Source organism: Bos indicus x Bos taurus, chromosome 2 (assembly GCF_003369695.1).
Source record: "Bos indicus x Bos taurus breed Angus x Brahman F1 hybrid chromosome 2, Bos_hybrid_MaternalHap_v2.0, whole genome shotgun sequence".
Taxonomy (NCBI): Eukaryota; Metazoa; Chordata; class Mammalia; order Artiodactyla; family Bovidae; genus Bos; species Bos indicus x Bos taurus.
In genome coordinates, this window is record NC_040077.1 from 44,586,805 (window position 1) to 44,603,071 (window position 16,267).

The 16,267-nt window shown below is 38.7% G+C and overlaps 1 protein-coding gene across 5 annotated transcripts in view; it reads right to left on the reverse strand.

The window, feature by feature from the left end:
• RIF1 (replication timing regulatory factor 1) overlaps positions 1 to 15,997 on the reverse strand; it is a 62,327-nt gene extending 46,330 nt beyond the window's left edge. For 4 of the 5 annotated variants that reach the window (XM_027561025.1, XM_027561017.1, XM_027561007.1 and 1 more), the window contains exons 1-10: positions 15,869 to 15,997; positions 15,372 to 15,485; positions 14,336 to 14,414; positions 10,460 to 10,556; positions 8,863 to 8,990; positions 8,681 to 8,775; positions 7,470 to 7,659; positions 5,628 to 5,720; positions 3,374 to 3,512; positions 1,262 to 1,413 (exon numbers count right to left, since the gene is read on the reverse strand). In XM_027561025.1, coding sequence (XP_027416826.1) covers positions 1,262 to 1,413; positions 3,374 to 3,512; positions 5,628 to 5,720; positions 7,470 to 7,659; positions 8,681 to 8,775; positions 8,863 to 8,990; positions 10,460 to 10,556; positions 14,336 to 14,414; positions 15,372 to 15,475 — 1,077 coding nt within the window. In that variant the 5' untranslated portion in view covers positions 15,476 to 15,485; positions 15,869 to 15,997. The remainder of the gene's footprint in view (positions 1 to 1,261; positions 1,414 to 3,373; positions 3,513 to 5,627; positions 5,721 to 7,469; positions 7,660 to 8,680; positions 8,776 to 8,862; positions 8,991 to 10,459; positions 10,557 to 14,335; positions 14,415 to 15,371; positions 15,486 to 15,868) is intronic. The other variant, XM_027560998.1, reaches the window with a different exon arrangement.
• Between the last annotated feature and the right edge of the window lie 270 nt (positions 15,998 to 16,267).

Below are 16,267 nucleotides of genomic sequence, written 5' to 3' on the forward strand. Positions count from 1 at the left end.
ATAGCATCTGCAGCAACATGGATGGACCAACAGATTATTGTATCAAGTGAAGTCAAAAAGAGACAAATAGCACACGGTATCACTTACATGTGGAAATAAAATGACACAAATGAACTTACTTTCAAAACAGACTCACAGACACAGAGAACAGACTTGTGTTTGTCAAGGGGGAGGGCAGGTGGGGGTGGACTCGACAGGGCACTTGGTTAGCAGACACAAACTATTAAATACAGGATGGCTAAACTACATGGTCCTACTGTAGAGCATAGGGAAATATATTCAGTATCCTGTAATAATGGAAAATATGAAAAATATGTAACTAAATCACTTTGCTGTACACCAGAAACTAATACATGTAAATCAACTACACTTTAATAAAAAATAAATTAAGGACTTCCCTGGTGACAGAGTGGATAAGAATCTGTCCCCAAAGAAGGGGACATGGGTTCAACCCTTGGTCCAGGCAGATTTCACATGCTGTGGAGTAACTGAGCCCATGTACCACAATTACTGAGCCTGTGGCTCGAGAGCCCATGAGCTGCAACTACTGAAGTCCACTCGTCTAGAGCCTGTGTTCTGCAATGAGAGGCCTCTGCAATGCAAAGTCCACACACCAAAGAGTAGCCCCTCCTTGTTGTAACTAGAGAAAGCCCATGCCAAGTGACAAAAATCCAGCACAAAAATAAAAATAAAATTATTAAAATATAAATTAAAAATAAATAAGAGTAGTTATCAGAGCTACCCTTTTTTAACTTAGACAAAATAACAAGTTTAAATGCCAGCAAAGATATCAAAATCTAAAGGAATAAACTCATGTGTAACAATGAAAAGCTACAAGGGTATTAAATGATTGGTTATCACTACATAGCCTAGAAAGAGATTTAAAAATTAGAATTACTCCAACTTTGTATCATCTACCCAGTGTAGCACATGATTTCTATTTCAGTAATGCTGACTCTACTCTCAATTATATTCCAAGTCATATGCAATTCCTTTAAAAAAATCTTTCATAATGTCTCTAGAATAAGAACAGACATATGAGTGTCTACTGATTAAAAAGGCTGTAGAGGTCCATTTCAGACAACTGGAGAATATCCTTTAAGGAAAATGACCTCAAGTTCTGTGTCAGGGTGAAAAACATTTTTTATATATAACATGGTCCGCTGGTCTGCCAAGCACTGAAAGTTAGACTGGTAGGATTTTAAGAACATACTACTAAAAAAAACACATCAAGTATCATAATCAACACTTGTAATGTTACCTGTTCAAAATTAGCAGGAAGATGAGGTCCTAGTCTCATCAACAAATACCACCAGACTTCTAGTTTTGTCAGCGCTAGAGTTTCTGTTCTCACATGGATAGAACTCAAAGGCTGCATCAACAACTTCAGTCTTTTTGCACTACACAGTATTTCTTAAAAGAAAAGAAACACCCAAGTGAAAATACTGAAGAGCTAAAGATTAAACTTTAAGAATGACAGCATGCAATAAGTCTTTTACTTTAGCAAGAGAATTAAAAAATTCTTTAGTCAGTGGCTATTCCTATTCGCCCCAAAATTTTCATGCTGACATACAGTTAGGTCACAATACTTAATAAGACTTATTAAAAAAAAAAACAAAAAACAGTAATATTTATTAGATACCCTATGCCAGGGCTGACTTTCCCAGCATTCAGCAATGTCTGCAGTATTTTTGGTTGTTCCAACTGGGAGGCAGGGATAGAGAGCACTACTGGTATCTAGTGGGCTGCATCTCGGAATGCTGCTGAACTTCCACTGACACACAGGGCAGTTCTTCACAACAAACTGCCCAGCCTAAATGCTAAAATGTTCAGTAACTCTAACTGCTTGAGTATTCTCATTATCCCCATTTTATAGACCACAAAATAGAGCATATTTTTTTACCTCATAAAAGGCTGTCATTTAAAAATTTTATTAGTTTTTAAGTTTTTATTGAATTTTTTTTTTCTCTTTACAGCATTGCTTCTATGTTTGGGTTTGTTTTTTGGCCACGAGGCAGGTGGCATCTTAGCTCCCCGCCAGGGATCAAACCTGCATCTCCTGCATTGGAAGGCAAAGTCTTAATTCCTAGACCACTAGGGAAATCTCAAAAAATCTACTAGTTATTTCTTTTATCAAACATTTTAACTGTTGGTGCCATGAGACTTAGGATATATTATCTAAATATTCACATTTATTTAGAATTGGTGTCTACTTTTGAACTACTTTATCTAGTCTCCCATTTAGCCATTCTCCCAGTGAGATTTAAGCAGAAGCGTACGTGGAATTTCTGAAACTTTGTTATAGACTGTTGACTCTCTGGGAAGAAGTTCATTTTTGCCCCTTCTGCCTTCCCTCCTTCCTATAGGCTGCAACAAAAGCATATTGACAACGACAAGAGAAAGACAAGCATCTGATTCCTTAATGAGTTCATGAATACACAGTATCAGTCAGACTCTCTAGATCTTGACCTATTTCAAATCAGATAGCATTTTATTGATCTTCAAGTCACTCCCATTTTATTCTTTAACTCAAAGATATACAATTTCAGTAGATTTAATCCTCAACAATACAGTACCTCACACTGAGAGCTTATCAACAACGGTGACATTTCCAATTAAAATATACGCCTGCCAATATTTTCAATAAAAGTAGTTGTAGTTAATGCAAATAATGCACATTTTCAAAGGGAACAAGGATTATTAATAGTCTTTGCAAGGGAAAACAGGATGAAATCAACATTACTTAGCATATCTTATAAACTATCAATTACATCCAAGATTAACTACAGTTACACAGGCAGACTCATACTTCTCACTTATGGGAAAAATACTTTCTCATACGTATATTAAACACTTCCAATGGACAATAAAAAGATAAGGGTAAGAAACATCAAAAGGAATCACTCCTATATATTAATGTTAACCCACTATTAGGTGCTATTCTTAAAGGTCCTGAAAAAAAATTCCTCTGTCACTGATACTTGTATTCCACAGCAATCACAACTGTTTGCTCTAGTCTACTGGCTTTGTGACTTTTGATAATACTTAATCGTTCTGAAAGTGTTACCATTTACCATCTGAGGTCTATTATGATAACTGAGAAGTACATAAATGCTCAAGTAAGTGCTGGAATGTACTAAGAAAACCACAAATGGCATGTCACTTTGTTCAGTTTTTGAAAGAGTGTAAATTTTATACCTATGATTTTCAATAATGCCTGGCCTTTACAAACTCTATTGTTAGCTACAAATTTATTCCCCTAAAATACTCAATGATAGGTAAATATTCAGTATTAAGTCCAAAAAAAAAAAAAGCTTTTTCATCTTGCTTAAGTAAAACTCATAACAAAAATCAGTCTTAAAATATTACTTACCTGGATTTAAAGCAAAATTATCTATTAAACTCTTCCAAGCAATAAAAGCTATTTTTTTAATCATGGGTGCTCCACTACGAAATCCCAGTTCTTCCAGCTGTAACAGAGAATTAATGAAACTCCCACTTCGATGCAAGGTCTAAAAAGGAAAAATCATTAAGAAGTTTTTTACTTGCCTGAAACAATTATAGGCACTATTAACATTCGTCTAATGTATTCCAATAAAAAAATACACAGGATAGAACATTAACAGTCACAAGTGATTACAATCCACACATAATCTGAACAGAATATAAATAAAAAACTGGCTTAGAAATTCACAAAAACTGTTAAGAAAGCCACTAGAGCTAATAAAATACTTTCAGCAATGTTGCAGAGTACAAGTTGTTGTTTAGTCACTAAGTCTCATTTGACTCTCTTACGACTGCAGCCCGCCAGGCTCTCTGTACAGAATACTAGACCAACACACAAAAATCAGTTGTTTCTCCACAAAAGCAATGAACAATCTAAAAAGCAAATTAGGAAAGCAATTCCATTTATAACCTAAAAGAATTAGCACCTAAAAGAATTAAATACTTAGAAATACATTTAATCAAAGATGAAAAACTAAAGGCTACAAAGTAGGGTTGAAATTTGAAAAGACCTAAATAAATGGAAAATCATTCCGTGTTCATGAATAGGAAGATTTAATATCATTGTAACAGCAATATTATCCAAAGTAATCTACAAGTCCAACGCAATTTCTATCAAAATTCCAAAGTCCTTTTCCAACTGAGAAATAAAAGCTTACTCTCAAAAATTCATTATAAAAGAATCCCATTTAGCCAAAACAATTTTGGAAAAAAAAAATTACGAAGTTGGAAGACTAACTCCCTTGACTTCCAAACCTACTACAACACTACAGTAATTAAAGCGTATGGTAGTGAGGACTTCCCTGGCAGTCCAGTGGTTAGGACACCATGCTTCCAAATCAGTGGGCATGAGTTTGACCCCTGATTGGGGAATTAAGATCTCTCATGCCACATGATGCAGCCACCAAAAATAAAGCTATGGTAATGGCTTAAGGAAAAACATAATAGACCAATGGAAAAGTGATTCCAAAAACACTCTCACATATACTGTTAACTGATAACCAATAAGAATTACCCAGATTACCAAGACCATTCAATAAGAACAGTCTTTTTAACAAATGGTGCTTGGAGTATTCACCTGCAAGAAAATGAAGCCAGATCCTTGTCTTATTCTACATACAAAAATAAACTCAAAATGGAACCAAGATCAAAACTTATGAATTAGCAAATAAATTCAGAGAGAAAGCAGAATAGAGGTTACGAGGGGCTGCCGGAAGAGGGGCAGAGGGAGCCACTACTTATTTAACATGTACAGTTTTTTTGGGGGATGGCAAAAAAGTTCTGGGTATAGACAGTGATGATGTTTACACAACTGTAAATGCTTTTAATATCACTCAACTGTATACCTTAGGATGGTTATGATAAATATTATGCTTATCACACACAAAAAAATCACAACTTCCCCCTCAAAACCAGGCTTAAATAAAGAATATACAGTCAATTCTCATTATTCACTAGTTATGTTCTATAAAGTTGCCTTGATACTGTATTAGCAAATTCTGTGCCATGGCTTCTAAGGAAAATGCAGGATTAGCTTCCTACAAGCCTCTGATCACATTTTCATCAACCATCTGACACACAATCTTGCTTCATGTGTGTTTGGTTTAAAGACAACTTATTTAATATATACAGTTTGATTCACTAACATTGAGCTCACAGCAGACAGCACTATAACTCACGCTTTTTCTCCTAAGGCACACAACAGACTTCCTCTACTTAGCAACCAGAGAGCACTTCAGCACTACACTTGGGGGCCATTTAAAACTGAAATCTCCAAGAAAAAGTGCAAAACATGAAAAATGTGGCACCAAATGTATCATGAAATGGACATCTGTTTAAAGGACATTGAGAATTAGAGCAAAAAAAGCAGAACATAACCCTGGCTCAACCTCAGACTGGAACATGCATGAGTACATGTAAGACTCAAATTTGTTGCCACTCTACATGTCTACAATTGACTGCAAAAGCAGCACAAATACTGACACTGGGTTTACAAATAAATTTTAATAAGTAGGTCAATTTTCATATATATGGCACACATAAATAATGAGGATCAACTATACTATATAAAGTTAAGAAAATAAAAGGTCTGGTGTGTATAAAAACCTTAACTGTGAACTTACCTTCCCAAGAAGTTTGACAAATAAAGGCCACAATTTTAACACATAAGTCTCATTTTTACTCATAAACAGTTTCTGGAGTTCTGAAAGTAATTTCTGAAAACAAAAGCAAAAGTATTTACCAAAAGACTCCTGAAAAGAATGCAATATTACATGGATTGTCTCAGCCAAGTAATTTTTTCCCAATATTTTATCAGGAAGTTTCACACATATAGCAAAGCTGACAGTTTATAGTAAATGTCCAAGTATATGCTTGGACATTTTTACTATGCTTGTCTTATCACTTATCCGGCCATTCTTCCATCCATCAATATAGCTTTCTTTTCCCCTACCAATATACTTTCCCCTAAAACACTTCAGCATGCATATCATCAGAGTTCAAATGATAATGTTTTAACTTCTATTAACTTAAAAAATACATTAATAGCTTCATGGGTAATACATCTGAGAAAATTTGAGTTCAAATTTATCATTAAGAATCTTATACAGTGGACGCTTGAATAAAGTGTGTTACTAACTGTGTGGTTCACTTACACTTGGGTATCTTTCAGCAGTAAATACCACAGTACTACAGTCCGTGGTTGGCTGAATCCAAAGGCACAGAGGAACCACGAATACAGAGGGTCAATTATAAATTATACACGGGTTAAACTTGAGCTGTTCAAGGACTGCCTATATAAGCTCTTAAAAAATTAATAAATATTTATCAGTTAAAAATCTCACAAAAACATTGGAGTTACTTTTAGCTCAGGCATTACCATGAGGAATCCTGAATTTTAAAAAACTAAAAAAACAAAACCCCAGGTTTTAGAATGTGGACGTCTCCCCCTCTGCCTGGATTACTGTACTATCTCCCAACTGGGTTCCCTGCTCCTATGCAACCCCTGCCTAGAATTTCTTTAACATAGGCAGAGGGATCCCCTTAAAAGCCAAGTCTGTACGTATATCACTCATAGACTCAAAACCTTCAAATATGGTTTTCAATATAATCCAGATGCTTTAAAACCAAGCAATAAAGCAATAAAAGCCAAGTGCTTACAATGGTCTACAAGGTCCTATGTGGCTTGGCCCTGTTTCTGACATCATCTTCTACCCTCTCATCCTCATTCACTCTATCACACTGCCCAGTGTTTGATGAACACAACCTAGCACATCAGAACAAGGCCTTTGCTTCCACGGTTCCTAACTTGAATAAGTTTACTCTTCATCATTCAATTAGCTAACTCCTATTACCCCTTCAAATCACCTATTCTTTTTCCTTCTCTGACCACATCACCCTTTCTCTTGGAAAGCACTTTCATCCAGTCCCCACTGTTTCCCATAATCTCTTTCCTAAATGTACTACATACTTTTTTATTGCTCCCACTAGAAAATAAGCTCCAAAACAAATTGCTTTTGTTCACTGCTATATACACAGTACCTAAACCAATGTCCAGTACATAACAGGTACTCAATAAATGTTACAAGAAAGACTGAAAAACCTAAAACTTTGGGCAAATAATAATGGGAAATTGTACACACTACATGCACTTTTATGCCTTAAATCTGTAGCTCCTGGGATTATGCTGTAACAATCCAGATAGCGATGAATCAGATAACGCTCTCCCTTTTCCAAAAATGCAATTTCTTCATTCTTTATGGATGAAATAAAATGCCAGGATTGCAGTTAACACTGAATAGACAGCTCCTTTCCTTACCGTAATTAGAAGTGGGTGATATTAATTCAAGCAATTCTTAAATTTAATTCAAAGAGGAACTTCCTAGATCATAGTGCAATTACACCAATATGAGTCCTATGCTTGGTGCAAAACCTCACAGTGCAATATCCAAAAAAGTATTACTTACGGTAGTCATAAGCTGCTCTGTGATAGATGCTATTTCTTGCTGTTTCTGAAGCAACAAAGGCATTCCCATCTCTAGAGCAGTGGCTCCCCGCAAATGTACTTTTTGGGCTGAATGAACCAGTAAAGGTATGACCAATTTTGCCCACCTAATTGACTCTTCTCCCATTTGAACTGGGGCTTGTTCAATTAGTCTGTAATAGAGAAATCAATGACTAAATTAGTTTAAGTAGTTTTATTTCTAAACTACCTTTATGTCTAAACTACCGGGAAAGTAAACAGTACACAGAAATATGCACAGTATGGTCCATTTATTTTAGAATATTATCTACAATACACACACACACAAAAATAGATCTAACATAATTTGTAGACTTCCCTATTTTAATAAATTTTTCAAATAATGAAAACACATCATCTTTCTTCAGATTAAAAAACTTTAGTAATTATTTTTACACAAATTATATTCTTATAGGAGAGAACAGCTAGAGAACCATGATATACTGTGAACATCAATCAGGGCATCAGAATACTAGTTAAAGCATATAGCTCAACAACTAAAGAACAGTTTCAACTAAAGAATGAAAAACAAGTTAAGATAAAGCACATCAATAGTTTGTGTTGTCAGCATACCCATTGTGAAAGGCAAGGATGGGTAGGAAGAAGATAGAAGATTTCCCTGTTCCCCTCATCCGCTGTTAGAAATTGTTTTAATGCTTTCCTAAGTACCTGCTACCGGGTTCCCTGGTGGTAAAGAATCTGCCTGCAATGCAAGAGACCCAGGTTCCATCCCCAGGTGAGGAAGATCTCCTGGCGAGGGGGATGGCAACCCACTCCAGTATTCTTGCCTGGAGAATCCAATGGACAGAAGAGTCTGGCAGACTACAGTCCATATGGTCACAAAGAGTCAAGACACGACTCAGTGACTACCACTTTCACTTTCAAATTACCTGCTATAGCCAACTTAGAAGTCTCTATTTTTTAAACTTTTGCAAAAACTTTAACAGAGATATTTTAAAGACTATTTCAGTAAAAATAAAAAAAACCTGGTAACTTAATGCACATCTACTTTCCTCTTCCTATTACTTTGAGAATTTTAGTCTAGAAGACATTTCCTTCTTTCAATGTCTAACTCAATTTCAAGTCCCAAAAGATTATTCCTTCAATTCTAAATTACTGAAACTATTCTAATTTGTATAGTATCCAAACTCATACCTTATAATGACATTTAATGCTTCATAATCCACAACAGCAGAAAGCATCTCTCCTCTATTAAATACTATTTCTAGTGAGTCAATGATACTAGAAACCTGAAAGACAGAAACAAACACAAATCAAGTAAGCCTCTATTTTTTAAGTGGCATGTAGTTAAGAAGACATACAAAAACTATACTCACTACTTTGCCAACGACTTCAGTGGGAAACGTCTGCTTGGATATCACCCAAAGTGCCCTAGTACGTACATTTTTATCTGAACTTTTAACAATATCATTCAGTTTTGAAAGCAGTTCTTGAATATTTATCTCTGAAAAACAAGCAAAAAAAAATTTAATTATGCAGAATCTTTTACATCCTTTAAAATCCGTAACAGATAAAAATAATTGTCATTGTCATTAAAATTAAATGCATATCCAGAGAAAAGGACCAGAAAACTTATGCTAATAATCAAACTTTCCCCCAAAACACAAAATTCTGGTCAGAGAGAATGTATACTCAGTGAAAACAGATAATAGACTTGAAATCAATAATTTTTCAACTAAAATATTTCTATAGGATCTTATTATTAGGTTTGATGCTTTCGAACTGTGGTGTTGGGGAAGACTCTTGAGAGTCCCTTGGTCTGCAAGGAGATCAAACCAGTCAATCCTAAAGGAAATCAGTCCCGAACATTCATTGGAAGGACTGATGCTGAAGCTGAAACTCCAACCCTTTGGCCACCTGATGTGAAGAACCGACTCATTTGAAGAGACCCTGATGCTGGGAAAGACTAAAGGCAGGAGAAGGGGATGACAGAGGATGAGATGGCTGGATGGCATCACCAACTTGATGGACATGAGTTTGAGCAAGCTCTGAGAGTTGGTGATAGACAGGGAAGCCTGGCGTGCTACAGTCCATGGGATGGCAAAGAGTTGGACACAACTGAACTGATTGATTAGGTTTGAACGTACGAGTCAATTTTTGGCAAGATGTTATAAATCCTGTATCTCTGCTACAAAATGAACAACTCCTACTTCAGATTGCTAACATTTCTGTATATTAAATAAGTGGAAACTTTTCCCTCGGAAAAAAAGATGGTAACAACTTTCTGATATCTTTATTCCCTATTCCTAATTATCCATCTCTAAAGATCATCCCCATACCTATACTATGAGAAGCTACTTATAGAGCAACAATTAGGATTATAGTCCTCCCCTGATATCCATGGGAGATTGGTTCTAGGACTTCCCCTCAGGAATATCAAAAACCAGGAGATGCTCAAGTCCCTTACGTGAAATGGTGTAGTACTGAGATCTCCATGAGTTTTGCATCCGAGGATGCAGAGGGTCAAGGATGCTATAAAACTCAGAAGAGCATCAGATCCTGTGCTTTCATTACCACTTTTAGCTCCAAATTATCTAATTTACCACTATGTAAAAGAACTTTTCTAATAGCAAATTCCTTAACACATGCTTGTATAAAATAAATGACCCATCCACCTCCCAAAATTAATTCTATCTAATTATAAACTTCAAAAACAGGTATGTTTATTATCAAGATGGTTTCTCAACATTTTAAAATAGGCTTACTGTATTTTCTTTTAGAACAAATTTTATAGTTATCAAAGCTAGAGCTATGTCTAAGAAATTTTACTACAATGATATAATCTAATGATATAATCTACAGACTCATTCTCAAAAGCAAACCCTAAACTACAGGTTGTGAAATTGAGAAATAACAGTACATTTAACAATATCAAACTATAAACTCTAAAATATTCCATCACAACAAACCTACCTGATAATCCAGAGGCAATTTTGGGATTATATAAGCAAAACCCCAAGGCCTGTAGAGCAGCACTACTGAGCTCTGAGTTTTGACTGGCAATGTGAGTCTACAAAAACAAAACCACATTTTTACAAATAAGTACAACTGCAAATGAATTTTTAGATGGAAAAGTTGATTAAAAACAAAATTATATTTTAATGGCAAAAATCAGCAAATCCTTGAGTAGATTAAAAGGGAGTAAGATTAAGAAGCCAGGCTTCAGCAATACGTGAACCGCGAACTTCCAGATGTTCAAGCTGGTTTTAGAAAAGACAGAGGAACCAGAGATCAAATTGCCAACATCCGCTGAATCATGGAAAAAGCAAAAGAGTTCCAGAAAAACATCTATTTCTGCTTTATTGACTATGCCAAAGCCTTTGACTGTGTGGACCACAATAAACTGTGGAAAATTCTGAAAGAGATGGGAATACCAGACCACCTGATCTGCCTCTTGAGAAATTTGTATGCAGGTCAGGAAGTAACAGAACTGGACATGGAACAGACTGGTTCCAAATAGGAAAAGGAGTACGTCAAGGCTGTATATCATCACCCTGCTTATTTAACTTATATGCAGAGTACATCATGAGAAACGCTGGGCTGGAAAAAGCACAAGCTGGAATCAAGACTGCTGGGAGAAATATCAATAACTTCAGATATGTAGATGATACCACCCTTATGGTGACTGCAGCCACGAAATTAAAAGACGCTTACTCCTTGGAAGGAAGGTTATGACCAACCTAGATAGCATATTCAAAAGCAGAGACATTACTTTGCCAACAAAGGTTCGTCTAGTCAAGGCTATGGTTTTTCCTGTGGTCATGTATGGATGTGAGAGTTGGACTGTGAAGAAGGCTGAATGCCGAAGAATTGATGTTTTTGAACTGTGGTGTTGGAGAAGACTCTTGAGAGTCCCTTGGACTGCAAGGAGATCCAGCCAGTCCATTCTAAAGGAGATCAGCCCTAGGATTTCTTTGGAAGGAATGATGCTAAAGCTGAAACTCCAGGACTTTGGCCACCTCATTGGAAGAGTTGACTCACTGGAAAAGACTGATGCTGGAAGGGATTGGGGGCAGGAGGAGAAGGGGACGACAGATGATGAGATGGCTGGATGGCATCACTGACTTGATGGACGTGAGTCTGAGTGAATTCCGGGAGTTGGTGATGGACAGGGAGGCCTGGCGTGCTGCAATTCATGGGGTTGCAAAGAGTTGGACACGACTGAGCGACTGATCTGATCTGATCTGACCACCCTTATGGCAGAAAGTGAAGAGGAACTAAAAAGCCTCTTGATGAAAGTGAGAGAGGAGAGTGAAAAAACTGGCTTAAAGCTCAGCATTCAGAAAAGGAAGATCATGGCATCTGGTCCCATCACTTCATGGCAAATAGATGGGGAAACAGTGGAAAATGGTATCAGACTATTTTTTTGGGCTCCAAAATCACGGCAGATGGTGATTGCAGCCATGAAATTAAAAGACGCTTACTCCTTGGAAGGAAAATTATGACCAACCTAGATAGCATATTCAAAAGCAGAGACATTACTTTGCCAACAAAGGTTCATTTAGTCAAGGCTATGGTTTTTCCAGTGGTCATGTATGGATATGAGAGTTGGACTGTGAAGAAGGGTGAGTGCCAAAGAATTGATGCTTTTGAACTGTGGTGTTGGAGAAGACTCTTGAGAGTTGCTTGGACTGCAAGGAGATCCAACCAGTCCATTCTAAAGGAGATCAGCCCTGGGTGTTCTTTGGAAGGAATGATGCTAAACCTGAAACTCCAGTACTTTGGCCCCTCGTGTGAAGAGTTGACTTATTGAAAAGGACTCTGATGCTGGGAGGGATTGGGGGCAGGAGGAAAAGGGAATGACAGATGATGAGATGGCTGGATGGCATCACCGACTCGATGGACGTGAGTTTCAGTGAACTCCGGGAGTTGGTGATGGACAGGGAGGCCTGGCGTGCTGCGATTCATGGGGTCGCAGAGTCAGACACAACTGAGTGACTGAACTGAACTGAAGATTTAGAGACCAGGGATACAGCCTGACAAAGAAAGAGGGAAACTATGTGGAGATCAGCTAAGAATTTTCCTTTAAAAAAAAAAAAAGAGCATCTCTGCACACCTGAAAGCAAAAAAAAAAAAAGTCGGGGGGCAACAAATGAAGATGGTGAAGACACTAGAAAAGAAGTAAAAGTAGGAGCAAAACTTACATAAAGGAAGCAAAGATTCAAAGGCAAAAGCTGACATTCAGCTATAGAGTGGAACAACACCTCTAACAGAGAGGGAAGGAGTTAGAAGTAACATTCACTAAGTAGCTAAAGTGCAAGTGGCTTTAAACGTCATCTCAATACTTCAGATAGAAGATTCTGAATCCATGACCATTTGGAGTTCAAAGCTCAACCCCATATTCTACATGTAAAAGCTATAAATCTCAAATCTGTCAAAGGCAAAAGTCTTTCCATTTGTTCCTAACCCTACATTTACTTGTAACCTTGCATCTTTCTTGGTACCATTTCCTATTCCAAACTAATGTATCTTCAAGTCTCCCCCTTGCTTCTAAAATCAGATATCCAAGAAATCTTCAACTATTTGCTATGCTTGACTAGGAAGAATGGTAAATGTTAGCAGTCATAAGAACAGACACTTCCTTGGAGCACCCATTTTATAATTAATCCAACCAAACATCCAAAATACTAAACCCTGAGATACATGGGATATTAAGGCAATCTGTTCAGATAATCACAAATAGATGAAGTCTTACACACTGAAGACTATGAGAGCTAATACTGCATCTCCTAAATAGCAGCTAGCATATGTGTGATCAACTTTTGATCATCCTATCATTAACCACCCACAGGCTTCCAAATAATTATTCATCAGGCATTTTAGTTACCAACTCTATTTACAAACAATGCAACTTGATTCAAATTGCATGTAAATGATTTCCTGATCCTACATACTCTCAAATACCAAATAGATGATACATGTCATCATCACATCAAACAGTACTGGAATGTGAAAACGACAAAGAAAAATGGGATAATACCGTTAACATTGTTTACTTATGGCTAAGTCTTGAACTACTACACAGTAAAGTTCCTCCTTATATGAACAAAAAGAACTGAAAGCTATAAGAATATTTAAGGTTAGGCAAGGCAGTATCCCCAGTGCCTCAATATTTAGACAAAAATAATGCTTAAGTGTGCAATAAACACCTTTAGACTACTTCCATGTAGAAGCACAAAAACAGGGTCATAAAAATAAGAACTCAAAGGGACTTTGGAGATTTAGTTCAACCTCTTCATTCCAAAAACAAGGAAATTAAGTTAGGTGTTTAGGAAAGCCACAAAGCCACAGTATACTCAAACGAGAACAAGAATATATGTCCTCAGTTTGATGCTAAACTACACAACCTCCCTATAAACAAGCAAACAAGATAAGCATAATAACTGTTTTTTAACCAAGCAAGAATGGCAGAAATATGGGTGAGTGAAGATAAAAAAATGAATGTTACTGACACAGTAGATCAAAGACAAAACTACAGAATCATTTAGAAGCACTGTTCTATTAAGAGTGAAAGTTTTGGACTCAAGTGGTCACCGCAGCTAAATTTACACACATTAAACCCATTTCTTCTGCAAAGTGGGGATTAAAGAGGAGCCTCAGCTGGACAGGGAGGATTAAGAGAAAACAAGAAAATCAGACAGCACTTGATACACTGCAAGTCCTCAAATAGTACTATAATATCCCTGTTATTTTATTTTAGAGTCAAAGTTTTTGAGTTAGTTAGCAAAATCTTTTTCCCTCCACAAAGTAAAAAAAAAACTATTTACTATTTACAACACAGATACGTACCTTTAAAACTTTAAATAGCTGAGGAAGTTTTTTCTCAATTTCTGTAATGATTTCTTTTCCATCTTCTCCAGTCATACGACTTAAAAGCAGAAAGAGCATTGTTTATGCAAATGGCAGATACAAAAATGAACTATGAAATACCTGCACAATCTTTTTAAACATCATGTTAGAACATTGGCAAATTGATCCAGTACTTAAGATACTTAAGAATATTTAATGCGATATACATCTGAAAAAGTGAAGCTTCCCTGATGGCTCAGCAGTAAAGAATCTGCCGGCCAATGCAGGAGACGTGGGTTCGATTCCTGGCTCGGGAAGATCCCCTGGAGAAGGAAATGACAACCCACTCCGGTATTCCTGACTGGAAAATCCCATGGATAGAGTGGGCTACACGGGGTCGCAAAGAGTTCGACACAACTTAGCGACTAAACAACAACTAAACGCGAATAAACCTCAGAATAACTTGTGCATCCACACAGTACACGTTTTGACAGCTTCGCTAGGTGAAGAGGAAACAAGGAAACCTATCGCTAGTTACAAATTTACTAAAACTTACTAAACATTTATCGTTTTGTATCAATTTCCAAACAACCGACAGATAAGTCGGAAAAAAACAGTCTGCAGGGGAGAAAACAGTGCGAAGCACTTGCGGTTAAATAAAACTCGAGTTATTGCTCTATATTAAAAAACCAATTCTGGGTTTCCCCACTGTCCCGAAATACAGGTGGCTTACACTGAAAAACCACTACTCTGGCCAAATCCCTCCCAAACTTTTCTTAATCCTCCTCTTACAAGACACACGTGCAGGCTTCCTCATTCCAAACAGACACCGTAAGGGCAGCAGCACCTGCACCCCAGAATGTCACCCAGCACGCACCCCCCCACCCCATCTCGCCTCACTAGCGACCCCGGCGTCCCCCCACAAGCTGCAAAGCTTCTTGAATACACAAACTCGCTCGGCGTGCAGCACCCGGACTGTCTTCCCCCTACGACCCCCCAGGGCGCCCCACCCCCATCCACCCCCAACAGGCCTCACCTGGTCAGGGTCAGGTAAGCGTCGGTCTGCTCTCCAAGGGAGGCGGAAGGGTCTTCCAAAGTCTCCAACAGCGGTGCCAGGGGGCTCTGATCCGCGGCCGTCATGTCGGCCACCCTGAGGCCCGGACCGGAAGAGGAGACAATCCGGTGACCGATGGAAACCGACCCGGGCGGCCCGGCGTGAGTCCGGGCCCCAGACCCGCGCTCCCGCCGCGGGCTCACAGCCCCACCGCGTCTACACCGGGGTCCCTGGCGCACAAACCCAAAGGCCTAACCTTCCCCTGAGCGCCGCAACACGCACCCAGGGCCACGCCGCGATCCGGTCCCGACCCGCTCCCGCCACCACTTTCCCGGGCAGCTTTCAACAGGGGGAGGAGACCAGCTGGGGGCGGGAGAAGCCCGGGGAACGAGGCGTCTCGCCGCGAGGGGGCGGAGATTGATCAGGCTGAAGGTTCCCCGCCGCCTAGCACTGACACCCCAGCATTCACCCCGACGTACGAGGATAGGCCTGCGTCGTCTCCGCCGCTGCCCTGCAGCACCCGGACGTGGCCACAGCTCCACTTTCCCAGATCGGGCTGTTTACTCCCGCGTGCGGCCCGCTCCCTCCTCGACCAAGATGGCGGCGGGGGCGGGCCCCGGAGTGCGCGGGAGTAAAACAGGCCTAGCGGGAGAGGCTCGAGCCAATCCAACAGGGGGCGGAGTGCCCAAATCATCGATCGCCTCCATTCCCCGCCTTGTTGTCCCGCCCTACCCCTCAGGTCACCTTGCGGGGTGGGGAGGGAGGTTGGGCCCAAATTTTACCATCTAGAAACTTGAAATTCAAAATGTAAGCGGATCGCCAAGTTCACCAGACTAAATTTAGTGGATCTTCAAACTGCAAGTCCAGTATTTGTTGAA